General features: G+C 38.0%; 1 protein-coding gene across 9 annotated transcripts in view; it reads left to right on the forward strand.

Annotated features, from left to right (window-relative positions):
* The window catches only part of ATXN2 (ataxin 2), a 100,835-nt gene extending 73,902 nt beyond the window's left edge, over window positions 1–26,933 (forward strand). For 2 of the 9 annotated variants that reach the window (XM_018061245.1, XM_018061247.1), the window contains 7 exons: window positions 194–260; window positions 13,367–13,551; window positions 13,886–14,018; window positions 17,594–17,647; window positions 22,230–22,375; window positions 22,891–23,118; window positions 25,299–26,311. In XM_018061245.1, the coding sequence (XP_017916734.1) occupies window positions 194–260; window positions 13,367–13,551; window positions 13,886–14,018; window positions 17,594–17,647; window positions 22,230–22,375; window positions 22,891–23,118; window positions 25,299–25,598 (1,113 nt within the window). In that variant the 3' untranslated portion in view covers window positions 25,599–26,311. The other 7 variants (XM_018061239.1, XM_018061240.1, XM_018061244.1 and 4 more) reach the window with 7 other exon arrangements.

The following is a 27,263-nucleotide window of genomic DNA, read 5'->3' on the forward strand; positions in this document are numbered from 1 at the left end:
AAGATGATTTAGATTTACTGTAGTTTGGGATTTGTCCTTTTAGCTGTGGGTGTGATTTTATCTTTTTAATGACTGTTAAGAATCAGGAAACTTTAGAGCTAGCTCTCTAGCAATATACAACTAGGAGAGAGTGGTAAGATACATTCCTTATATCTTGAGAGCTTAATCTTCATTTTCTTTTTATTTCCTTAAGCCTCTGTATCCTATACCTATGACGCCCATGCCAGTCAATCAAGCCAAGACATATAGAGCAGGTAAAGGTGAGAATAATCCTGCCTGTGTTTGCTTGTAGTCTGCATGCTGCATGAGTAAAATAACTCATTTTATAATGAGTAAATATCTGTGGTTCAGTTTTGACTTTTCATAAAACTTCATTGACTTTTGGATGTTCAACGTTACTTAACATCAGGTATTTAAATAGATTTTTATGAACAAAAACGGGAGAAGTACTCACGAGTTGTGAATTTCAAGATCCTCTTCACAAAAAATAATTGAATTTTGAAATATTCAGTGTTAAATTTGTAAAGATGGTTTGCTGAATTAACTCTTTGCTCACATTCTTATATAATATGTAATTTCTCCAAAAGATTTAAAATTTCTTTGTGAGCAGAGATGGCTCACTTCAGATATTGTCAAAATGCTATTAGAGAAATGTTTCCTCATCTTTAAAATGAGAGTGTTGCTATCTAGTACTCTTGTGTTTGTGCAGAAGAGACTTCATTGAAAAAAAAACACATACTTATCTTAAAAGGAAATACTGTATTATTAAAAAAAATTAAAAGGTTCCTCCTTTTGCCATTTAGGTAATTAAGAGCAGTCGTTTCTATCATTTTATTGAGAATAGAAAGTAGAATGGTTTGTATAATAAAGTCACTTCTCAGTGCCCAGTAATTGCCTCCATCACAAAAATTTCACTTTTTTTCCCCCATTATAGTGTATTGCAAGAGACTAACTTTGGTTCCCTATGCTATGTAGTAGGGCATTGTTGTTTGTTTATTTAATATATAGTAGTTTGTATCTGCCAGTCCCAAGCCCCTAATTTATTCTGCCATCTCCACCACTCGACTACCACTTTACTCTTCAGTAGTCATGTTTGTTTTCTATCTGAGTCTGTTTGTTTTATAGATAAGTTCATTTGTGTCGTTATGTTAGACTCTCATACGTGATATCATAAATGTCCTTCTCTGACTTCACTGTTAATATGATAATCTCTAGACTCATCCATGTTACGACAAATAGCATTATTTCATTCTTCTTTATAGCTGAGTAGCATTCTATTGCATATGCATCACATTTTCTTTATCCATTTACTCTTTATCAAAACACTCTTTATCCATCTGTTCATGGACATTTAAGTTACTTCTGAGACTTCCCTGGCTGTACATTGGTTTAAAACTTGTGCTTTCACTACCACGACTCTGGGTTCAGTCCCTGGTTGGGGAACTAAGATTCCACATGCCATGCACATGGCGTGGCCAGATAGATAGGTAGTAAGTAGCTCTTGTTTTCCCTTCTTAATAAAATGCTGCAGTGAACATTGGGGTACATGTATCTTTTTTAATTAGAGTTTTCTTCAGATATATGCCCAAGAGTGGGACTCTTGGATCATTTGGTAACTTTAAAATTTTTCACTTCTTAATAAGCTTTCCTCAGTGTTTGAAGCAATTGCAGTTTTGTGCATGTTAGTAATTAAAATTCTGTTTTTAAAAAAGAACATGTATGAGGGGAAATTGCCTGGTGGTCCCTTGCTTAATTAGGACTTGGCGCTTTCAGTGGCAGGGCCTGGGTTCAATCCCTGGCTTGGGAACTGAGATCTGGCAAGCCTCACAAAGCAGCCAAAAAAAACAGAATATATGATATCCTTTGTCTTTCCTTTAGAACACGGAAACCTATTGGAAGAATTCTACCTTAGATCATTTGAAGTTATCTTGTGGGATAATCTTATTCTGAGGGCCTGCTGTTTCATTTCTACATACTTTGGTTGTATCATATTAAAAATATGGAAATTTTTATTAGGTAGCCAGAGTGCTGTTATCACACTTTATAAAAATAAACTAATTCCTTTTTATCATCTAATAACCATCATAATAAGATTACCCTGATTGAGACAGGAATATATTTTTATAGTTGGCTTGTTTTGAGTGTGGATCAAAATAAGATCTTCACATTATTACATTTGTTATATGTCTTTGTTTTCTCCTATTTTTACCCCTGCTGTTACTTTGTGATAGAAATTGATTGTTACGTAGTATATCATGTATTCTAGATTTGTCTCTTCTTGTGATGTCATTGATTACATTCAGGTGTAACTTTTATGGGAAGAGATAAGAATACTTGATAGACTGGGCATACACACTGAGGAAACCAGAATTGAAAGAGACACGTCTACCCCAGTGTTGATCGCAGCACTGTTTATAATAGCCAGGACATGGAAGCATCCTAGATGTTGTCCATCAGCAGATGAATGGATAAGAAAGCTGTGGTACATATACACAATGGAGTATTACTCAGCCATTAAAAAGAATACATTTGAATCAGTTCTAATGAAGTGTATGAAACTGGAGCCTATTATACAGAGTGAAGTAGGCCAGAAAGAAAAACACCAATACAGTATGCTAACACATATATACAGAATTTAGAAAGATGGTAACGATAACCCTGTATATGAGACAGCAAAAGAGACACAGATGTATAGAACAGTCTTTTGGACTCTGTGGGAGAGGGAGAGGGTGGGATGATTTGGGAGAATGGCATTGAAACATGTATAATATCATATGTGGGACTAGTCGCCAGTCCAGGTTCAATGCAGGATACAGGATGCTTGGGGCTGGTGCACTGGGATGACCCAGAAGGATGGTATGGGGAGGGCGGTGGGGGGTTGTTCAGGATGGGGAACATGTGTACACCCTTGGCGGATTCACGTTGATGTATGGCAAAACCAGTACAATCTTGTAAAGTAATTAGCCTCCAATTAAAATAAGTAAATTTATATTTTTTAAAAAAGAATACTTGATAGATACTTGTGTGTGCTCTATGTTGGATCATTTAAGAGGTACAGTATCTGGTCCTACTTGGAATTATGGTAAGATTTATTAAAGGCTCAAGTGGTGATAGCCTGGTCTTCCCCTCTCCATTTGTAAAGTTTTCTGTCAAATCTGTCATCTTATTTATTGATGATTGGTACTTAACAGCATCTTTTCATTAGGGCTCTGTGCTGTCATGTCCAACTCTTTGTGACCCTATGGACTGTAGCCTTCCAGGCTCCTCTGTCCATGGTATTTTCCAGGCAAGGATACTGGAGTGGGTTGCCATGCCCTCCTCCAGGGAATCTTCCTGACCCAGGGATCGAACCTGCAGTTCTTAGGTCTCCTTTATTGGCAGATGGGCTTTTTATCACTAGCGCCATCTGAGAAGCCTCTTCATTAGGGCTGTGGTTCTCAAATTCTAGTGTACATTAGAATCACTTGGAGAGTTTGTTTAAAAAAAACACAAGTTGCTTGGCCCTATCCCCAGAATTTCCAGTTCAGTAGATTTGGGGCATAGCCTGATAATTTACTTTTCTAGTGCAAATTATTAAAAAAACGAAAACAAAATTCCCCAGTGATCCTGTTGGTACAGGACCATACTTTGGAAAGCACTTTAATTAAGAGTTTAAAAACAGTGATTTCTGAATTTCTAGCATTGCTTCTCCACTTACTAGCTGGAATCATTCAGTAAGGGACTTCTTTTTAACCAGGATTGTTTAGGTATCTTGAAATAGTGTGTACAGAAAAGTTATGAATACATGTAAAATTTTATATATTGTTAATATACATATTATATAATATCATATATAATCTTGTATAATTTTATATATATCCATTGTATTCCAACTAAGTTTTTTTTTTCTCTTCTCTCATTGTCCCATCTTTGATCAATGATCGCTTTACATTGGCTCCTGTCTGCTTTTGGTACTACTCATTTGTCTCTGATAACTTCCTTTCTGCTATGAATAAGACGTCTCAGGCTAATCTTCTAACACTAGACCTGGATCAGTAATCCTGCAAGCAACTCTCATTCTCTTTGCTGGGAAATAGTGTTTAGAAACCACTTTCTGGTCATTGGGTATGCTCATTGCTATTGAATTAATAATATCTGTATTTTAACAAATTATCACAAAGCTTAGCTGCCTAAAACAGCAAACATATTTTATTTCACATGGTTTCTGAATGTCAGCAATCCAGGAGCCTCTTAACTAGGTGGTTCTTCCTTAGAGTCTCTTAAGCAGTTGCAAAAAGATGTTGGCCAGAGCAGGAGTTATCTAACCTGAGGCTGGTGGATCTGCTTCCAGATTCAGAGCTGTTGGCAGGATAGTTCTGGTCAGAAAATGTCAGCTGGCTTTTCCCTTGAGAAATAACCTAAATGGAAGCCACAGTGTGTTTTACAGTCTAACCTTTGAAGTAACCTAGCTTCATTTCTGTCAATGTGGAAGGGACTATATTAATGCAAAGGTGTGGAAACCAGGAGGCAGAATCATTGGGGGCCATCTTAGAGCCTGGCTTATTTACATTTTCCTGTAATGTGTGTAAGATGTTTTCAGAATATTTGTGGTCTAACTGTTGCTCTACAAGATAAAATTTAAGATTTCTTTAGTATCTCACTAAGAATTCTTTTAAGTGTCAGTTTTCAGAGTCAGGAATTGCTACCCATGATACTTCGAAAATGCCATTTTCTGTAGTCACTGAGTTAGGTAAACAGTTGGACACCTAGGTAGGTTAACCTGATTGAACTTGTTAATAACATTTGTAATGACAATTTTTTAATTATTTTAATTTTATTTTTTACGTGTGGAATATTTATTTTCAAAGTGAAAATTACATAAAAAGGTTGTTTAGAAAAGTCTTGTTTTCATCCCAGTCTCTTACTTTGTACTTTCCCTCATCACTTCCATCCCATTAAGTGAATTGTCCCTTCCACCATTAGCAGCTGATGATTTAAAATTAATTTCTGTTTATCCTTACAGTATCTAGTTTTACAGTTGTTTCCTTGCAGATGTTCTGTTTTTTAAAAATGGCTCTATTTGGATTGTTGGCCTCTCGTTTATATAGTTGACCTTTGAACAACACTGGGGTTAAGGGTACTGACCCTCTGTGCAGTCAGAAACTGAATATAGTTTATAGTCAGTCCTATGTGTTCATAGTTACAGATCATCCAACAGTGGATGGTTTAGTGCTGTAGTATTTACTGTGGGAAAAAAAATCTGTGTAAGTGGACCCACACAGTTCAAACTTGTGTTTTTCAAGGGTCAACTGTAATTCGAAAGCCATAAAATTCATCTCCTTGAAGTATATACAGCTTAGTGGTTTTTAAGATATTCTCAGAGCTGTCCAATCATCACCAGTCAATTTTAAAACATTTTTATCACTCCAGAAAGAAACCCCATATCCTTCAGTAACTATTTTCCTCCCATGCCATGCATGTACACACTCATATCCTGTATATGCTAATACACTTTTCTCTGTAGATTGCCCGTTCTGGATATTTCATGTGAATGAAATCATATTGTGTGCAGTCTTTTGTGACTGGCTTCTTTCATTTAGCATGTTTTCAAGGTTCATCCATGTTGGAACATCTATCACTATACACTTCATTTCTTTTTATGGATGTATAGATATCAGTAACATTTCACTTACCCATTAGTTGATGATTCTTTGGATTGTTCCACTTTTTGATTATTATGAGTGATGCTGAACATTGTACAGTTTGTATGTGGAATTAGGTTTTCATTTCTCTCAGAGTGGAATTACTGTGTTCACAGTGTGCCACACTGTTTTCCGAAGTGACTATACCACTTTTTATTCCTGCCAGTAGTACACAAGAGTCCCAGTTTCTCTACATCTTACCCAACACTTGTTATTGTCTGTTATAATCCTCATGGTTATAAAATAGTACTTCATTATGGTTTTGATTAGTATTTCCCTAGAGACTGATTATGTTGAGCATCTTTTCATTGGCCATTTGCATACTGTCTGTGGAGAATTGTTTATTCAGATATTTGACCTAGTTTTAATTAAATTATTTGCCTCTTAATCACTGACCTGTAAGAGTTTTCTATATATTCTATATATAGATCTTCTATCAGATATAAGATTTACAGATATTTTCTCCATTTTATGGTTTTTGTTTTTTTTTACTTGATGGTGGGCTTTGCAGCACAGAAGTTTTTAATTGTGATGGAACCTCAGTTTATTTGTATTTTGGATTGTCACTTCTGCTCTTGGTGTCATACTAAGAAACCATTTCCTGACTCAAGATCACAGAGATTTACCATGATTCCTTCTAAGTAAGAGTTCATTTTTAACATTTAGGTTAGTGATACATTCTGAGGTAATTTTCCAGATGGCACTAGTGGTAAAGAATCCAGCTGCCAGTGCAGGTAGACATAAGAGATGTGGTTTAATCCCTGGGTCACAAAGATCCCCTGGACAAGGAAATGGCAGTCTGCTCCAGTTTTCTTGCCTGGAAAATCCCTTGGACAGAGGAGGCTGGAGGGCTACAGTCCATGGGGTTACACAGAGTTGGGCACAGCTGAAGCGACTGAGCAAGCAGGCATGCATAAGGATAGAGTCCACATTCATTCTTGCCTGTGTATATCCAGTCATCCCGGCACCACTGTTTGAAAAGTGTTTTTTCCTCATTAAATTGTCTTGGCATCTTTGTTGACATTTACTTTTCTTCCCTCGTATGCAAAGTGAAGCACACTATATGTACCGTACTGCACCCATGGGGGTTTTTGTTTGAAGACGTCGTATTTCCTAGAAATTACCATGTATTACTGTATCAAGATTTTCCTTAGACCTTTTTTAAAAAAAATTTGTATATTTGTATATTTGTTTGGCTGTGTTGGGTCTTAGTTGCAGTGGGCAGCCTCTTTGTTGCCCTGCAGCTTGTGGGATCTTAGTTTGCAGGCCAGGGATTGAACCCATGTCTCCTGCATTGCAAGGCAGATTCTTAACTGCTGGACCACTAGGGAAGTCCCTCCTTAACACTTTTTTTTTTTTTTTGGCCGAGGCATATGTTATCTTAATTCCCAAAGAGGGATATTCTGATTCATTTGGAAATTGCCTTATATACAGTATAAGGTATGGATCCAGTTTATCTTGTTCCAAATAGCTCTCCAAAATTTTTAACCAGTTTTGTTATTCTATACTTTACATACAATAAAATGTCTATAAGTGTACTTTTTGATGAAAACTACTCCAGTACCACCCACTCCAGGCAGCCACTGATCTGCTTTCTCTTACTATATTAAATTGGCCTTTTCTAGACATTTTTTAGTAAGTAGAATCGTGTGTTGTGTTTTGTGTGTCTAGCTGATTTGAGAATATTTCATATTATCATCTGCATCATTTTGTTCCTTTTTATTGCTGAATAGCATTCCATTTTTATGATTATACCATGGTTGGTTTACCCATTACCAGTTCATGGGTATTTGGATTATTTTCAGTCTTTGGTTGTTCTCATAAAGCTTTTAAGAGCATTTGTGAACTAATGTTTGTGTGAACATTTGCTTTCATTTCTCTGGGTTAAATATCTAGAATTAGAGTTGTTTAGTTGTATGGTAAGTGCAATTTTAAATTAATAAGAAACTGATAAATTGTTTTCCAAAGTGGTTGTGTCATTTTACATTTCAGCTGATCAGCCATGAATGAGCATTATGGTTACTCTACATCCTTGCCAACTTTGGTATTGTTTTTTTAATTTTAGCCTGTCTAGTGGGTCTGTTACCTCATTGTAATTTTAATGTGCATTTTTTTGATGATTACTGATTTTTTTTTTTAAAGAAATTTTATTAATTTATTTGGCTGCCTTGGGTCTTAGTTGCAGCACATGGGATCTTCATTTACTCATGCGGGATCTTTCATTGTAGACTCCCTAGTCGGAGTGTACCAGCTCAGTGGTGGTTGTGTACGGGCTTAGTTGCTTCACGACATATGGGATCTTTGTTCCCTGACTGAAGACCAAACCTATGTCCCCTGCGTTGCATTAGCTATACATTTGTAATCATTGCTTTAGCTGCATCCCTAAAACTTGATGTGTTATATTTTCATATTTCATTCAGAATATTTTCTTAACGATTTCTTTAACCAAAGGGCTTTAAATCTTAGTAATGTGTTTGTACTCTCCAAATATTTGGTTATTTAGGATGTATTGATATTTCTGTTTATTTTTTCATTCCATTAAGATCAGAAAACAGACTGCTACGGAATGCCATTTTTATCCTATATTAAGTATCCATGTATAGCTAAATCTATATCTGGATTTTCTCTTCCATTCTGTTAAATTGTTTGTCTTTAGATAGACTACTTTCCCACCCATCCACTCCCAATATTGATTTTTTTTTTCCTCAAGTGTTTTTGACTTTTCTTTCAGTTATTTTTCCATATGAACTTGATATTCGGGTTGACTACTAAAAAATCAGTTGACTTTTTAAACTTTTTATTGAGAATTTCAAACATACCAATATAAGCAGTTTGAATAGTACATCAGTGTAAAAGTACTCATCACTCAGCTTTAACAGTTAGAAACTCACGGTCAGTTTTGTTTCATCTACAACACCTCTCCCCGCCTCAGACTGTTTTGAAGCATATCCTCGATACACTATTTTATTTGTAAGTATTTTGTAATTCTTAAAGAGTCTTGTGAAAACAAACATAAAACACTACAGTTCTCCAAAAGTTTCCCAGTTTTTAGCCCCCAGAAACTTGTTATCCTCTGCACATCTGCCTGTCTTGTCTCACTTCCATATTAAAGTCCTTTTCTAATGCAAAAAAAAAAAAACCCAAAAAACTATTATTATTATACCAGAAAGTACCATTATTATACCAGAAAGAGTTAACCAGGAGTTCCCTAATATCCTCAGATTTCTGTGGCTATTGTTAAAATACATATTTTTTACAGTTAATTTGTTCCAGTTAGGATTCAAGTGAGGTTTATAAGTTGCATTTGTTTTTCATGTTTAAGCCATTTTTAAAGTTATTTTATATTGTAAATTTTTATTACGAAAATTTAGACACATTCTGTTCATTTATACCCTTACACTGTTAGCCTAGGTACCATTGTCATTTCATTAATCAATACTTTTGTATGTATCTTTAAGAGTTGTAGACTATTTCTTATTTTAAACCATAGTTAAGGTACCATTCAGTTCAGTTCAGTTGCTCAGTCCTGTCCGACTCTTTGCGACCCCATGAATCGCAGCACGCCAGGCCTCCCTGTCCATCACCATCTCCCAGAGTTCACTCAGGCTCACATCCATCCAGTCCGTGATGCCATCCAGCCATCTCATCCTCGGTCCATCCCCTTCTTCTCCTGCCCCCAATCCCTCCCAGCATCAGAGTCTTTTCCAATGAGTCAACTCTTCGCATGAGGTGGCCAAAGTACTGGAGTTTCAGCTTTAGCATCATTCCTTCCAAAGAAATCCCAGGGTTGATCTCCTTCAGAATGGACTGGTTGGATCTCCTTGCAGTCCAAGGGACTCTCAAGAGTCTTCTCCAACACCACAGTTCAAAAGCATCAATTCTTTGGCCCTCAGCCTTCTTCACAGTCCAACTCTCACATCCATACATGACTACTGGAAAAACCATAGCCTTGACTAGATGGACCTTAGTCGGCAAAGTAATGTCTCTGCTTTTGAATATACTATCTAGGTTGGTCATAACTTTCCTTCCAAGGAGTAAGCGTCTTTTAATTTCATGGCTGCAGTCACCATCTGCAGTGATTTTGGAGCCCAAAAAAATAAAGTCTGACACTGTTTCCCCAATCTATTTCCCATGAAGTGATGGGACCGGATGCCATGATCTTCGTTTTCTGAATGTTGAGCTTTAAGCCAACTTTTTCACTCTCCTCTTTCCCTTTCATCAAGAGGCTTTTTAGCTCCTCTTCACTTTCTGCCATAAGGGTGGTGTCATCTGCATATCTGAGGTTATTGATATTTCTCCTGGCAATCTTGATTCCAGCTTGTGTTTCTTCCGGCCCAGCGTTTCTCATGATGTACTTTGCATATAAGTTAAATAAGCAGGGTGACAATATACAGCCTTGACGTACTCCTTTTCCTATTTGAAACCAGTCTGTTGTTCCATGTCCAGTTCTAACTATTGCTTCCTGAGCTGCATACAGATTTCTCAAGAGGCAGGTTAGGTGCTCTGATATTCCCATCTCTTTCAGAATTTTCCACAGTTTCTTGTGATCCACACAGTCGAAGGCTTTGGCATAGTCCTAAAATAAATTACAAATTATTTCTTGACATCAAATATCTAAGCACATTTTTCTTACTGCCTTAAAAATTTTTTCTTAATAGTTGGCTTGTTGAGCCACAATCCAAAATCCACACTTTTCATTTGATTGCTGCTGCTAAGTCACTTCAGTCGTGTCCGACTCTGTGTGACCCCAGAGATGGCAGCCCACCAGGCTCCCCCGTCCCTGGAATTCTCCAGGCAAGAACACTGGAGTGGGTTGCCATTTCCTTCTCCAATGCGTGAAAGTGAAGTCGCTCAGTCGTGTCCGACTCTTAGCGACCCCATGGACTGCAGCCTACCAGTCTCCCCTGTCCATGGGATTTTCCAGGCAAGACTACTGGAGTGGGGTGCCATTGCCTTCTCCGTCATTTGATTACTATCTCTCTGTGAATATTAACTCTTTTTATTTATAGTTGCCCCCTCAGGTTTTCCCCTTTACATCTTAGTTAATTCCAATTTGTTTGGCCTTCATTCTTTCCCACCATCTGAACTTCATAGATTGGATCCCTGTGGTATTGGTTAAAGTGATCCTTTATCCCCTGTAGGTTTCTGATAGTATATAAATAAGAAAGACTTGTTAAGTTTAGGTTGTATTTTTTTTTTAACTTAACATGGAATGTTTCATAGATGGTGTGTGTAGTTTTATTAGAAGTCAATGTCTGATCTCCTTTTTTTTCTTTCTTGGATAGTAGGAGTAACTTGGCTGCCTTATATATCCAGGATAACGTTTCATACCAGCTCTTCTCTGTTTGTTTTAGCAGCACTGGCAGTGACTGTCTAGTGCTGGATTCATTATTTCACTAAGGATTGCATAATGATGACATTCTCATTCTATCATCTCTTCTTCAGTTGTTAACTAGACTATTTCTGTAAAGAAAAACTAATACCTTGTTAAGCTATTTGGTTACCATGAGGTACAGCTTATAAAAGAAAGGTTACTAAACTACCCATCATTTCAAAGCAATTCTCAAAATAATGAGTTGGTTTCCTATTTTCTCCGTGACTGATGAGGGTCTGTTGTTGTTCTGTTAGTATGAACTTCTGGGTGTTAACATTAAGTTTGCCAGTTGGCATTTTCATTAGAACCACATCAAATTTATAAATATATTCTTTAACTTAAGGTAGGATTGTTATCTTTATCTTGTCTTCTTATCCACAAACAAATTATGCCTTTTTGCTTGTTTAAATCTGTTTCTCTGTCTTCAGTAGTGTTTTTTTCAGTTTTTGCCTCAGGTAGTTTCTTTTTTTTATTGTTAAGGTAAACTGGGTTCATCTTTCCATTGTATCTTCTAAGTAGTTACTCATGAAGTAAATTTATGAAGTGTGGTATATGAAGGCTCTTGGCTGTCTTTATGTTAACATTATATCCTGCTACTTTACTCCATCAAATAACAGGGAAAATTAAGGACTTGCTTCTGAAACACAGCCATAGATCATATAGGGCATATCTTTCCTTCATGATAGTAGTGTCTTTTTGCACAAAACTACCTCTTTGTCTTCTTGGTACATGATGCAGTTCTCATTTTTGCATCCTGTGAGAAAAATTGGGTTTTGTTTGAAAATATGCTGAAGTCAGGAACATTTGGGGACAGATATTCTTGGCGGGGGTGGGGGGTGGTTAAATAAGGTGGGATCTGAGTATTATAGAACGTTGATTAGCATCCTTGGCCTCTACCCATTAGTAGCCATACTAGTAGCGTCCTCTCCTGCCTTAACTATGACAACCGAAAATGTCTCCAGACATTGCCAAATGCCCCTTGAAAGGCAAAATTGTTCCCAGTTGAAAACCATTGACAAAAGGAAATGGCTAAAGTATGGCCGATCTAAACTGTGGTTTTGAAGGTAGATTCAAACTGTAGGGAGTGGGACACGACCATAAAACCAGGTCTGTCTCTGTATAGATGTACAATTGTATTCATTGTTTTTATAGTTAGAATTTTTCTTTTCGAAATCCATAAAGTTGGCTAGCTATTGGGAAAATAAAAGTGAGGATTATAAATATAAAAAGAAATAGACAAACTTTCATTGGATATTTGAGTTTGGGATGGTTTTTCTTTCTTGAAGGATATGCTTTTTCAATATGAAGGAATCTCAAGATTGAATTCAGAAAAATATTCTTAACTAGTTTCCTCTGTTTTCAGGCTTGCTTTTCTAACCAGATAATAAGTATATATAACCAGCTTTCCTACATATCAGCAACAGTCAAATGTTTAGCAAAAATTTCAGATGTTTTTAAAAAAATTATCTCTACCTTAGCAATTTGTTGTGATGATTTTGTGAACATAATGAAGTTACACATTCTTTGTGTCCTGTGGAATTGGTGGTTTACAGCTTTTTCCCTTGAGTGATTTAGTTAACATAGCACCATAAACCCATCACAGGCAACAGTCAGTGCTGTAATAAACATGTGAGAAAAAGGTACACAGAGCAGGTAGTTTGCTGTTTTGTGGGGGACTGGGAAAGACATTACAGAGACGGCAGTTGACCTAAACTGTTAATGAGAGCTTTAATGGGGCAGATTATAGGCAAGAACTCTTATTTAGAAACCTGCAACATGATAGCGTGTGAAAACTATGGGAATGAGCAAGAATTTAGTGGTGGAAAATTTTTAAAGATGGAGTAAAGATTAGTGTTGGGTCTCTTTTCACTTTGTTTGTTATATTTTTGTTTTTCTTTGAGTAAAATCCAATGCCCTTCTCTAGCCATGGCATAATTTAGTGTATCAAACAGGGATGATCTGAGAAATAATACGGGAAATGTTTCATCGTGCTGTAAGAGTCTTGTAATTATAGGGACTTGATCAACTCTGGGTCATCGCAGTGTCTCTCTGAGAATGTGGCTTTCAAGCTGACCCCTCAAGGACAAGTAAAAATTTTCCAACCTGGCAGTAGGGAATTGGGGATTGAGGCTAAGGAATAGCATAGATGATAGGAAACAGCCCATAGTGACGGAAGAGAGGTGGGTGTGGAATAACGTGGCATTTGAGAGACAGGCAGAAGTGTCAAATCATGCAGAGCCTTATGGGCCAGTTCATGTATTTTATGCTAAGGAGATGCTATTTTCTAATATTACATCGTTTTTTCCTGCAGTACCAAATATGCCCCAACAACGGCAAGACCAGCACCATCAGAGTACCATGATGCACCCAGCCTCAGCAGCAGGCCCACCAATTGTGGCCACCCCACCAGCTTATTCCACACAATATGTCGCCTACAGTCCTCAGCAGTTTCCAAATCAGCCTCTTGTTCAGCATATGCCGCATTATCAGTCTCAAGTAAGCCTGATATGACCTAATAACTCTTAAGTGTTGTTCCATTTAAGTAAGTTTCAGTGTGATAAAGGGGTTTTCCTTACATTTTGTGTTATGTGCTATGGTGGGGGTAGACAGCTAAGGATTTGGGGGCCCCTTTTAACAGAAAGGTGCTGATCAGTATAGGTGTTTCAAAGAAAATAACCAAAAACAAACTGATTTAGAATTTTCTAAATTCTGTATTTAGAATTTAGAAGTTTTGGAAACCTGCAAACCATGAAGTTAACACATAACTAAAATCTACTTGATTATATCCGCTAACTTTAATGTTTTTTCTTAATTTTTTATTTGAACACAGCATCCTCATGTCTATAGTCCTGTAATACAGGGTAATGCTAGAATGATGGCACCACCAACACATGCCCAGCCTGGTTTAGTGTCCTCTTCAGCGACTCAGTACGGGGCTCATGAGCAGACACATGCGATGTATGGTAGGAAACACTTTTTGTTTTTTCTCAGTGTGTGCCTTAATGTGTTTTAAACTTCTGTTTAAGAATAACTCTGCCTTTTATGACGTTGAGGGTCAAGAATCTTAAAAAAAGAAGAATCTGTTTCTCTCTGACCTAGTCTGTAAGTCTTGGCAAATCATTTCTGCTTCTGTTCTTGAAATTTCTCTCTTTAACTAGAAATGTAATAATGTGTGTAACAGAAAGCATTTTTTGTAGAGAAAGGTATCTTGCTTCTCTTCCTCATCAGTAACATCATTTGGTATACTCTTCCTAAGGCATGCAGGAAGTCTTTTCCATAATGAAAGCACTCTCTAGCAAGAAAACATTCTCCCTCACTCTTTACTCTGGGGGCCACTGACATTGCATATTTTTGATTGCTATTTGTTATAATACTGCTGTTTCTTCATTATGCTGTATTTTAAGTGGTCGAAATTGTGTAATACTAGATCTGCTTTAGACAGAGTCATACTGTAAGTGTAATCAGTATGCAATGATAAAAGTATTCTATATAAAATTAAACAATATATATGACTATGAAGCTAACATTACCATCTTAGTTTTGTGGCCAGAGAACTTTGTACAAGTCAACTTTGCAGCTGTCTAAAGTACTAAAATAATACCATTTTCAATGTTGAGAATTTAAAATAAAATTCCCACCTTATATTTTGTAGAATAGAATTAATGAGTTGTCTCATATTTTTCAAAATGCACCTTTAATTATTAATAGTACCAGTTTTATTGAGATCTGAATTTTGTTTTGAACTTTTCTGAGAACTCCTTTACTGTCATTTAAGTTTTCCCACTGGGATTTCAGTTTGTTTTGGAGTGGGAAAAGAGAAATTTAAATTTATTTGTACAGTTGAAAAGACAACAACCCCTATGAGAATGAAGTTAATATTACATGCAGCTGCATGGACCTTTTTAAAACCTCTTTAAACTTTTTGAATGACTAAGAATGTAAAGACTTTCAGTTTTTTTAACTTTAGATTACAGTTTATAACATTTTGTAGGTTAATAGGAATAGGACTCAGGCAGCAACAACCATTCTTCTTACTTTTTGGAGTCATGCTCCTTTCCCACTGGTTCACTAATCATAGAAATTTTACGTGACTTTTTTTTTTTAATATAAAATACTTGCCAGATCTTACTTTTCCACACTTAAAATCTTTTATTGTTGATTATACTCTTTAAATTTAAATGATGTGCTTGCAACATTTTGAAAACCTTTCAAGAAACCCATCCATAATTTAATTGAAAGGTTGACAGACTAATTTGGTTTTTGATTTTAGTTATGATCCTCTGTCATTGGGTTGTCTTAACCAGAACTAATTATGTGTGAAAAGCCATCACTGATATATCGCACTAAATTTTACACAGTTTAGATATATTTCAACAATTTTCCAGTTTGCTAAAGTCTTAGGTGAAAAGTTCATAATGATTGTTTATACATACAGTCCCGAATATATCATGATATAACAAGTGGAAAAAACATTCCTTTCTTCCCATTTTCTGGCATACTCCGTTTGGAATAAGATCTGAAACTTTTGAGCTAAAATTTCCATTGCTTTTAGAGAACAGCTATTTGTGTGCCCATGCCTGTCGAGATACTGTAGTAATACTTGAGCGGAATCTTCCTCCTCAGTGTAGTCACTCACTACCAGCATCTTTGTCTTTTGAATGGATATTCATTGGTTTGAAACAGCCAGTACAGTACAGTAAATACTGTGTTTGAGGCACTAATGGTTTTATAACTACTTTCCAAAATATTTCCATTTGAAAAGCAGTTGGTCTCAGACCGTGAAGTCCATTCAGGTGTGGTAAACAGAAAAATACTGCAAAGAAACAAAATACTAGACCTAATGTCCAGTGAAACTTAGAATGAACTAGTCATCAGAGCTACTTCTTTGATGCCAGGAGAAAGTTGGCTCAACCATATCTGAATTACTCTCCTACTATTCACACAGATTGAGTTTTATTGATGTCTGTTGATGAGGGTAGGCTAGAGGCAAAGCTGTACATAGATTCGGTATTATTATTTTTGGTTCTCTTTTGGACACTTCATAGGCTGAAGAGGACACCAGGAAATGAATTATTTTGTTATTTACTGTAATAAACCATAATTTAATCTGCTGTAGCACGTTTATTAATTCGTCAGTGATTTATTTTAGATCTTACAGATTTTTAAGACTTTAAACTTTTACAGATTTTTGTACATTTTCTTTTGTCTGTAAAGAATACAGATTTTTAAGTATATTGTTTTAAACTGTAAGATAAAATTTGCATAGAAATGCTAATTTTTTACTCATTTCTCTTAAACAGTTTATATTTTATATTCCAAAAGGAACTAGATATTTTTAGTATGGATTATTTTTTTTAAGCTACATCCTATCTAGATCTTTTTTTAATGCAAACAAAAAATATGCACCCAGATGTTGATGACAGTTGTTATATTACCTTTTTGTCATTTATTAATCATTATGGTTATAGTAAAAGCCTTTGAGAATAGAAATGACTGCAAAATGAAAGGCTGGTTATTGTTTTTAAATTTCTTGGCATATTTACTATAAGTATGCCAACAAATTCTTGAACATTTATTTAAGGTACTAGGAGAAGTGTATTCTAAGTTTGTTGACCTTGTATTCTTTCTAGCTATCTTAGGAGAGACTTGGATCACAAACTTCATCTCTTTGACCTTAATTTCACTTTCATCATTGTGTCTGCCCTCTTCCTCCAAATAAGTTACTTTTTGTTTCCTTAACATCTAGTCTTAAAATTCGTGTGATTTTGTCTCATTCATCTTGTTTTGTTTTCCCTTTTAGAAATAGTAATAATGTAACTTTCTCTGCTAACTAAAGCCATCAGGAAGAGTTAAATCCAAAATCTTTTTGTTCGGGTTTATTTTTGGTAGTTTAATGCAGATAAATTTGAAAGTACAGTAGGCAAAAATATGTAAAGTGCACCTATTAATCTTCTCCCTTACAACCTCCTGTTAACGTTTTGGTGCATATGTTTCTAAGTGTACTTATGCACCCATGCACACCCCTTTATGTAGACAGTTTAATAAGAAATGGTATCATATTTTTGTTTAATATTAATATTACTGTGTTTCTCAATATTTGGATCCATTACCAGATGCCTAGTAAACACCTTACAGAACAAGATGTAAGGTGACATTTCTATTAGTAATGATTTGCAAAATTGGACTAGTCTTTTGAATGAAACTTGGTAAATATTGTTTTATATTGGTATATTTTTTATATTAGAGTTGTTCAATGGAATGCAATGTTGGTCTTTTTATTAGATAATGACTTTATTCCTTTCATTTAAGCAAATGAGCAAGTGGAACTCGACAGCCCAATACAGAAGAAAAGTGTCTTTCGCTTCAGCTCCATCTTACTTAATTTTGTAGTAATGTTTAAAGTGCTTGTCATCTCTTATAAAAAAAATGAACTATGCATGAATACAAAAAGAAATTACTAAATATGTCAACCTTTCCAGAAAATTAGGAAAATGCACACCTTAAAAGGCTAATTAACCTTTCTATTTCCTAAATTCAGCATGTCCCAAATTACCATACAACAAGGAGACAAGCCCTTCTTTCTACTTTGCCAGTGAGTTGGGTTTTTTATACTAATTTTAATTTGAACAGTAAAACACTTTTTAAAGAATACATGTTAAGGGAGTAGACTTGTTGAGCAATCTTTTCCTTGTGCCAGACAAAATCATTAAGAATAGATATATTTGAAAATAATTCCGAGTTTTTAAAAAGGAAGTAAAACCCAGCTTAAGAAAGCTGGAGTTAATTTAAAAATTGACTTGTTTCAGAAATAAATTTTTGCATACCAAGCAAATATGTGACTGTTTTGGAATGCTTAATACATTCCTTGTTCAGAGAAAATGTTCCTGAACAGCCTTTTCTCATAGCAAAGCGAAACAAGCCACAAGTGTAAAATATACAATTTTTTAAAAATATATATCCTGGTAAGAAAAAACTTATTCTTACAAGGATTTTTATTTGAGTAGGGTTGAAATACTAGGGGAGAAGCGTTCCTGTATTTTCAATCTTTGCATGACTACAGGTTTAAAATATTCAGGTAGCAGACACCTCATGGATGTCTTGAGCTTAAGCAGGAAAACATGACCTAGCAGCCACCAGAGATTACCTTGGGTAACACCAGCCTCTCTTAGCAGTGGAAAGGTAGATGATTGCTCTTAAATGGAGAAAGTCTGAGCAGGGATTTTTTTGGAAATGAACTTGGAAGGTTTGTTTTCTCTATTTGTAGGGAAACCTTAAGGCTTATTCATGGACTTTTGGTATTTGGATGGGGAAGTCACTAACTTACAGAACCGAATGATAGCGTAGTATGTGGTCACTTTATGTGAAATACTGTTTTCTCAAGACTATTAAGGATTAAAATGTTATCATAGAGACTAAATTTTAAATTGTTTTGGAATAACTGAATGTCTGAATATACTAGGTGGCAAATTTTAAAAAGCATTGAGAAAACATTTTGACATTAGTTGTGCCTTGGTATCCAAAAATAAGTGCGTACATATTATTTATTTGGTGCTAGGAAATGTTAACAAATTTAATCCTTTAATAGATGCTCTTTAAAAAGGAGTCTTGCTGTGTATATAACTATTGAAGAGGAATTCTGTATGTGGTATAGTATATAAAAGACAGTGTCAGTAATTCTATTAATGTACTCAGTTTGAGGTCTCAAATGTAGTTATCCTCACCATCTTACTGTCTCTGTTAGTAGATTTCGAGTCAGTTTCCTGGTAAGTAGCTAAAAGCTTAATCATTACACCTAAGCATTAACTGCCTTAGCACAAGTTTTCCTAAAAGAGAATATCAGTATTTTTTAGAAGAAACTAATAGCGGGGCTGCAGTTTGTAATTTAATTTGCTGCTTTATACCCCACCTCCTTCTAAATAAGCTTTTTGCCCTGTTTTTTTTGGTCTAGTTGCCTTTTATTCCCCTTTTAAAAAGTTTTCTACGTTCCTTAACTTCTTTGCCTCTGAGTTTACCATCAAAACTAAAAGTTGGGAGATTTTGTTTCATTTTTGAAGTTTTGCCATGCTGGTGATCTCTCATGATTTGTGCATCCAAGGCCAAAAATGAGAAAACCTAGTTAGAAATTAAATGCACAGCTCTGTGGACTCAGTTGGCTTCAGTAGGATCAGTTATGGCTTAGAAAACTTTTTGGACTGTGGTTGTCTCGTAGAGAGCTAAATCAGAATTTTTAAGAAAAACTTTCATTTTTAACCTGTCTGGAATCTTTAGCTAATGAGTATGTATAATAATAACAGTTAAATGATAGATTTAGTTTAAGAAAGCCCAGAATTTTCTGCCTTTCACTCTCCACTTTTCCCTTTCCCTAATTCTCTTATTTTCCTCATTTACTCTAACTTGGTTCCTTTCTCTCTCTGTCTCTCTCTCTCTCTCTCTCTCTCTCTCTCTCTCTCTCCCCCTTCCTCCCCCCCTCCCTCACCCTCCCTCCCCCTCCTCCCCCTCCCTCCCCCTCCTCCCCCTCCTCCCCCTCCCTCCCCCTCCTCCCCCTCCCTCCCCCTCCCTCCCCCTCCACCCCCCACCCCAACCTCTCCTCTTTTAAAAATTTCCCTTCTACCCTAGCTGTGTTTGTTACTTTCTTAAGTGAGCTTTCAAGGAACCAAAGTATATTTTTGTTATTACTATTAAAGTCTATTTTCTACATTTTCCCCAATTAGCTACTCAGTTTTCATATTTGAAGGAGAAAAGAATTCCTGGATAAGGTACTTGCTTAGCAAGCATCTTTTCAGAAAGATGATAAACAGAGGAAGATATTTCTAATCAGACATGCTTACATTTTATTTCCAGCCTATGATGTCTGTTTAAATCTGCTTAATTTTTCTTATAATGCATTGTAGTTTATTGATGTTTAGATAGGGAGAAGATGGGGTTTTTTAAGCATTCAGCTCAGACTACTTGAAGTATTTGTGCTGTGAATGTAAATGAGATATAGATAGCCTTTCAATATTGGCAAATAAATCCAGAGGTGCCTGTTAAAAATGCATGATAAAAAATACTTCTGTCTTTATTTTTCTCAAAGTAATTTCAAGGTTTTAACATTTTTCTAATTGGTAGATAATTAATTATGAGACTTCATGGGCATAATTATTCTTTGTAATGGCCATTCTTTCTATTTTTTTTTTTTAATGTGTGAAAATCAAATAGCACCCAGCTAGAGTTGGTTGATGTTACTTTTTATTTTCTTATTACTTTGCTTACAGGGTAATTAGAAAGGAAAGTTAAATTTTCAGTACAAAAATTTATTGAATAAATATGGTTGAATAAGTAGAAACTCTATGAGATTCTGTAGTCTACCTCTGTGAAACTTTATAAATAAGAATTTAGATTCAGGAATTGCTTTCCAGTTTAAGATTTACAAGAGTAGAGGTTCAAAATTTATGTCAGGTCTTTTAGACTAAGTGCCTAGACAATTTGTGGGGATCTGCAAGTTAATTTAAATGATGATGAATGCCTTTTAATAAGCCAATGAAGTAGGAAAAAAGACAGTATTTTCATAAATTCATGGGATTGTGAAACCCAAGAAAGCTGTTAGTACCTTATTTTTTTTCACCTCCCAGGTAACAGTCACTGACTTGTTAAAAAAAAACACCCAGAGAATATGTTGCCAGTTTTTCTTATTAATATGTTCCAGTGTATGTTAACTTAAGGTTATAGTTAGGGGATTTTCCCAGTGTATAAACAGAAGTGCTTTGTTGAATCTAATCTAAATGTTAATTTAGTATATACTCCCACCAGGTGTTAGCCGTGGATGCACAGGCGATCCTAGCGCTGGCTCTTTGCCTCTCCTCCTCTCTTTAAAGGGTACCTGTGCAGTTGAGGAGATGACCAGTTGGGCTGGAATGTTGGTAGCCCCTGTCCCTACAATGTCAAGTGTTATAGAATTGTTTCATGTGCCTAACCTTCTGCATAACATTTACATGGGATTCACCCAGAGCCATCTCTGCTGGTGACTCTCAGCAGCTGGCCTACTAGACTACTGCAGTCAGGGTGCCTGATCCCAAAGGTGCTTGCTTCTCCCTATCAGTCCCCTGTGTGTAACATCATATGAAGAACGTGAGGAAGTATTTTGAAATTGTTTCTGTGTATGGGCATAGCTTCTCGAGGATTTCAGGATTGATTTGAGAGAAGGCTGGAAGTCACACATTGACTTCTAAGAGGTATGTCTTGGGAAGACTGTCCTCAACTCAGCCACATCATGGTTAGATTTGTATCAGGGTGCTGTATTAGTAGTCACTGGAAGCAGTGAACCCATCTTGTGCTTTTGATTCTCGGATTGCTGTATTGGGATGACATGAACAAATATCTGATCTCCCTGTTTTGTGCCAACGTATGGTCAGTGCTGACACAAAGAATTGGCTTTGCATTTTTACCTTTAATGAACACATTTTTACTTAAACTAAACCATCATATTTTCTTTGAAGTTACCCTAACTAGTAAAAATTTTTTCTAAAGGCTGTGATGCATAGAAGGGAGTTTGGTTTTCCTAAATACATAGTTTAGGTAACCCTAAACTATAAAACAAAGGTGAGAGATCTTGAGTGGGGAGGCCCAGGGAACAAAGTGAGGAGCAAAGTGGCTTCTGTAATCAGCTGAGAGAGATTGTGGTCATTTGGCCCTGAAGATAGAGCCCTGACCTTGCCACACACCTTATCCAGCCCCTTACTGCAGCCTTGATACCATCTGGGCCCATAGGACACTGCGCCAGCTCCAGGGCAGTAGCATGGTGAGGTTAGCCAGATGATGGCCTTGAGCTGCTGTGTGTGTGTCTGTGTGTGTGTGTGTGAGATAGAGAGAGATTGAATTATTTCTGTCTGTGCTTTTAAGTTGCTTTTTCAGGAAAACCTAGTGACTGTTACAAAAGTAAATTTAAACTGATTAGATTTTGATACAGTATGTATGTTATTTGAATAAAATGCTAGTCTGGTTGGTAAGCAGTAACTTGACTTTTTTTTTTTTTTCCCCCCAAGAAGTGGATGGATTAAATGGAGTCAAATATAGAGATGGGTTAGGCATTGAGCATCAAGAAAGCTGTTGATGAGCTGAAAGTTGATGAGGCATAGAAGAGCAATGAAGACCACCACACACGTCAATTATACACACTCCTTTTTATTTCACTTTAGTTTCCACTGGCTCCCTTGCTCAGCAGTATGCGCACCCTAATGCTACCCTGCACCCACATACTCCACATCCTCAGCCTTCAGCTACGCCCACCGGACAGCAGCAAAGCCAACATGGTGGGAGCCATCCCGCACCCAGTCCTGTTCAGGTAAGACACTCGGGGGCCTCCACCAGAACTGCTGCATCCTTCTGCTTACTGAGTGTTTTTCCCAGTGCCAGGCGAGATGCTAGGCACCACGTGACCAAAACACCTAGCAGCCCTGCCTCACCTAGGAGCCAGCGTATAGCTCTGCAGGCTGTGCCCCCGGGTTTAATCACTTTAAGGTACATACTGAGAATAAGGTGGTTGGGTAAGTTCTGAAAACTTTACCAATATAGAAAAATTTAACATAAAGTAAGGAATTTCATTTGGAACTTTTTAAAACTCTCATTTCTAATGTTTATGTGATACGATTTTGTTTGTTTGTTTTCCTATTAGTTTCTTTAGCCGTGCTTTTTAAGAAGGCACTTAAGGAGCTCTGGCATCTGGAGCTCTTTGCTCCAGTTCCCTGGAGCAGTATTCTTGGTTCCCACTGCTTGGTTGAGGGCTTGCAGTCTGACAGTCAGGTTTGTATCCCAGAAAAGAATGTCTCTTAATCTGTACTCTTTGCTGTCACTTTGCAGCACCATCAGCACCAGGCCGCCCAGGCTCTCCATCTGGCCAGTCCACAGCAGCAGTCTGCCATTTACCACGCGGGGCTTGCGCCAACCCCACCTTCCATGACACCTGCCTCCAATACACAGTCTCCACAGAATAGTTTCCCAGCAGCACAGCAGACCGTCTTTACCATTCATCCTTCTCATGTTCAGCCGGCTTACACCAATCCACCCCACATGGCCCATGTACCTCAGGTAAACCTACTTTAGCCAACTTTTTGTGAAGACCAAGTAGGATATGAAAGTTATCAGATAAGCAGCAAAGAGCCAGATGCTCTTCAAGCTAGGAACCCCTGTGTGTGATGCCATCTGCTTGTCTCTTCTTTCCCACTCAAATACATGTGATCTGGCCTTAAATGAATGTTTGTGTGGTTTTGTAATGGAATCAGTGAAGTTGCTGATTGGTCAGTCTTTTGACATTTCCCAACTGAGGCCTTAAAAATACCTTTGACTCTGGAATGCAACCTAGTTCTTTCCTTACTGTGTCTGCATTGCTCTGTTTCTGTTTATATAGCTTTCTCGTTGCTATATACACGTATATGTACACATATTCCCCCCACACCCCTCACACACACACACAGGTCTGGCAAAGAAGATGGGATTTCACAAATTCTCAACTCTGAGATGACTGCCCTGGGACTGTCCACTTGAATGTTAGTCACCTGAGTTCCTAAGAAATCTCTCCATTTGTTTCCCTGGCTATTCCTAAATCTGCTTTGACCATTCGTTGTACTTCTTGAAAGGGCTTGGCCTTGTACATTGGTGCTGTGTGATTTGAAGCTGGAAGCGCCCAGGTGTTCCTATTTTTCTTAAAGAGCAGATCTGGAAGCACTTGGGGCTCACCTCTAGCGTAAGTTTCTAAAGGTTGAAAGGTGTGTTTGCTGCTGACTAAAGTCCAATGTGATCCAGGGCCAATTTGAATTGTCTTAATGAGGAGAAGGAGCTGCACTGAAGTTGGACTTTTAACACTGTCCTTTGAGGCCCTCCCTGGGGCTGTTAAGGGTGGATCGGCTGTATTTGATGTCTCTTTTTGCTGCTTTCATAACAGAACTCTCTTAGGCAGGTCTCAGCTTAAACTGCCTCACTGAACTCCGTTTCATGTCAAGCAGTGCACCCCTGAGGCTCTGGCGTGGTGGGGCTGGAGATGCTGCTCAGTTGGAGCTAACTCTCAGAAGGCGACCTTATAACTAGAGTTCCACAGCTCTGGGAAGTCTGGGCATCCTCCCCAGCAAACGGGCAGGTTCTGTAGTGTGGTGCACTGCAGTGGATGAGTTGCTTTTGATGGTGGGGAGGGGAGCTGGTTTGGTCAAGTGTGGGACAGCATGGTTTGGCTGAATCAGGAGCTTCATGAGACCTGGGGGCCGGTAGATGTCTAGCAGAGGCTGGTAGCTACGTAGTTATGTGAATTTATATGTAAGTTGGGGTTCCTAAAACCTCACTTTTGTGTTTTTGTGCTGAAAGAACAAAAAGGTTAACATCTGCAGGGAAGTCCAGATGTGCCCTGGGTCTACTTGAACGTGTTAGAGTCAAAACAGGGTTTCCTTCAAGGCTTATCATGGTCCAGAACAGTGCACAGTATTGCAGGAGGAATTGAGGACTCGTCCTCCTCGCTCTGCAAATCCTTGCAGAGCTGGGGTCCAGCTCTTTGGGCTAAAACCTTTCCAACTTGACAGGGAGACGTGGTTGAACTCACTATCACTTGATACAGGGACACTGGGTTGGCCCAGATGATTTCAGAATACCCCTCCCCACCTCACTGGAGCCATTCACTGCAACTCCTCCTGCTGCTGCCTTATTGGTGGATCTTTCAGCAGAGCAAAGGGGCCTGAGAGTCTTTCTCACTGCCTTGACTCATTCTTCACTGAGGTGTGCTGATGAGCAGGGGAGGAGCAAAGAGAATATAGAACAGGAGTTAACAGTTCCCACTTATAATGTAATAATCTGCTTTCTTATCTGAAAGGGATGATTCAGGCCCCATATAGAAGCCAGAGTCTAGAAGCATCATTGCATGTAGCCTCCTATTAGTTTGAGAAAGCTGTACTTGGATCAGGGATCGTCTTACCTTTGTGAAGACCTTGCCCCATACATAGAATCCAGTCATCAGAAATGCTGACGCCTAGGACATGGCAGCCCTGACTTTTACCAAGGCTTGTTGGTTGCCTGCCCCCTCAGCCTTGCAGAATCTGCCAAAAGGTGAAGCGTGTCTATAGGTCAACTAATGGATCCACTAGGGAATATCCCCAGAGGAAAGAAAGGGCCCTGAGGGCCCACTGTTGCCCTTTCCTGAGAGCCCCAACCCAGTGAAAGGAACACAGTTGACATGTTGTTTAAGCTGGAGATGTTGCCTGTATGCGTAAAAGAGCTCTCTGTTTCAGGCTCATGTACAGTCAGGAATGGTTCCTTCTCATCCAACTGCCCATGCGCCAATGATGCTAATGACGACACAGCCACCCGGCGGTCCCCAGGCCGCCCTCGCTCAAAGTGCACTACAGCCCATTCCAGTCTCGACAACAGCGCATTTCCCTTATATGACGCACCCTTCAGGTGAGGCGTGTGTGTGCAGGGGCCGCCGGGCACCCCAAAGCATTCTGCTCGCACAGGTCGAATGGCAGGCAGGGCCAGCGCTTCAAGTCCCACATCCAAGAACTAGCAAGACCCGTCAGTGTGCACAATAGGGACTGTGATGATCAGTTCAGTGTCAGGGCCTGAGGCTTCCGGGAGCCTAGGCTGTGTGTGTTCTGATGGTATACAGGATCTGGCTTGATGAGAAGCAGCAGCAGCATTCTGTGTAGCTGATGCATGCTTAGGACTCAGTTGGCCTTCCTTGTTACGCTAGGCTGGACAGGGCAGTGTTTTCCTTCCTGAGTCCCAACAGTCTGACATGTGGGGGGTTACCACCATGGCAGACTTTGACTGTAGCTCTGGAGACTACTACTGATGAGAAAGTGCTGTGTATGGATTGGTTTTGAGTATAGAATTAGCTCCAGTCTATGCCCTGACAGGGAGAGAATGCCTGTGATTGTGCGTTAGTACTTGATGGCGGCCATGGCGAGATTTCAGTCTAACCTGTTATTCTGAAAGCAGCACTGGTGCTTGGCTATTATTTGGGGAGGGGATATGTTAAGGCCTTTTTTGTACCCCATGAACAACAACTCTTTTGGGAGTTTTATCTGAAATGGTTTTATGTCTGACTGGTCTGTTTCTTACCCACCCACCTGCCTCTCCCCATTTTGGTACAGATGCTGGGGGGGTGGGAAGGGTACAGAGTAAATTAAATTTTGAGTCTTGTTCAGCTAGCACAAGGATAGCTTACAGTCATGTGCTGCAGAAACACTAGGCTAATGTGCAAGTGTTGCCAGTTTTCTGTTTAAATATTCACTTTTCTTTTTTACAGTACAAGCCCACCACCAACAGCAGTTGTAAGGCTGCCCTGGAGGAACCGAAAGGCCAAATTCCCTCCTCTCTTCTACTGCTTCTACCAACTGGAAGCACAGAAAACTAGAATTTCATTATTTTGTTTTGAAAAAATATATGTTGATTTCTTGTAACATCCAATAGGAATGCTAACAGTTCACTTGCAGTGGAAGATATTTGGACCGAGTAGAGGCATTTAGGAACTTGTGGGCTGTTCCGTAATTCCATATGCTGTTTCCGAGTCCCGCAAGTACCCCAGCTCTGCTTGCTGAAACTGGAAGTTATTTATTTTTTAATGACCCTTGAAAGTCATGAACACATCAGCTAGCAAAAGAAGTAACAAGAGTGATTCTTGCTGCTATTACCGCTAAAAAAAAAAAATCAAGACTTGGAACGCCCTTTTACTAAACTTGACAAAGTTTCAGTAAATTCTTACCGTCAAACTGACGGATTATTATTTATAAATCAAGTTTGATGAAGTAATCACTGTCTGCAGTGGTTCAACTTTTAAGTTAAGGGAAAAACTTTTACTTTGTAGATAATATAAAATAAAAACTTAAAAAAAATTAAAAAATAAAAAAAGTTTTAAAAACTGATACCAAGTTAATGTGTGTTTGTATGAGCTATTTCCATTATAGGATACTGAGTATCAGGGCAGGAAGGCTGACTGCTTTCTTAATACCCTTGAAGGTTAGCTGTCAAATGATTTTTCTTCTTCACCTTTAGTTCTGGTTCAAGGTATCTCTAGAAAAAAGACAAGACTGAGAGATGTTCTCTGTGGTGGCTAGAGGTCTGCTTCAGAAGGAGGAAGGCTGGCCAGAGTTGGGCAGCACCGAAGGTCCCTGTCCTCAGCCTGACGTTGATTCTGTAAGCTTCCTTTTTAATATCTCCGGAACCCAGATAAGTCAGAGGTTGTCTTGATTCAG

The sequence above is a fragment of the Capra hircus genome, chromosome 17 (genome assembly GCF_001704415.2).
Source record: "Capra hircus breed San Clemente chromosome 17, ASM170441v1, whole genome shotgun sequence".
Lineage (NCBI taxonomy): Eukaryota > Metazoa > Chordata > Mammalia > Artiodactyla > Bovidae > Capra > Capra hircus.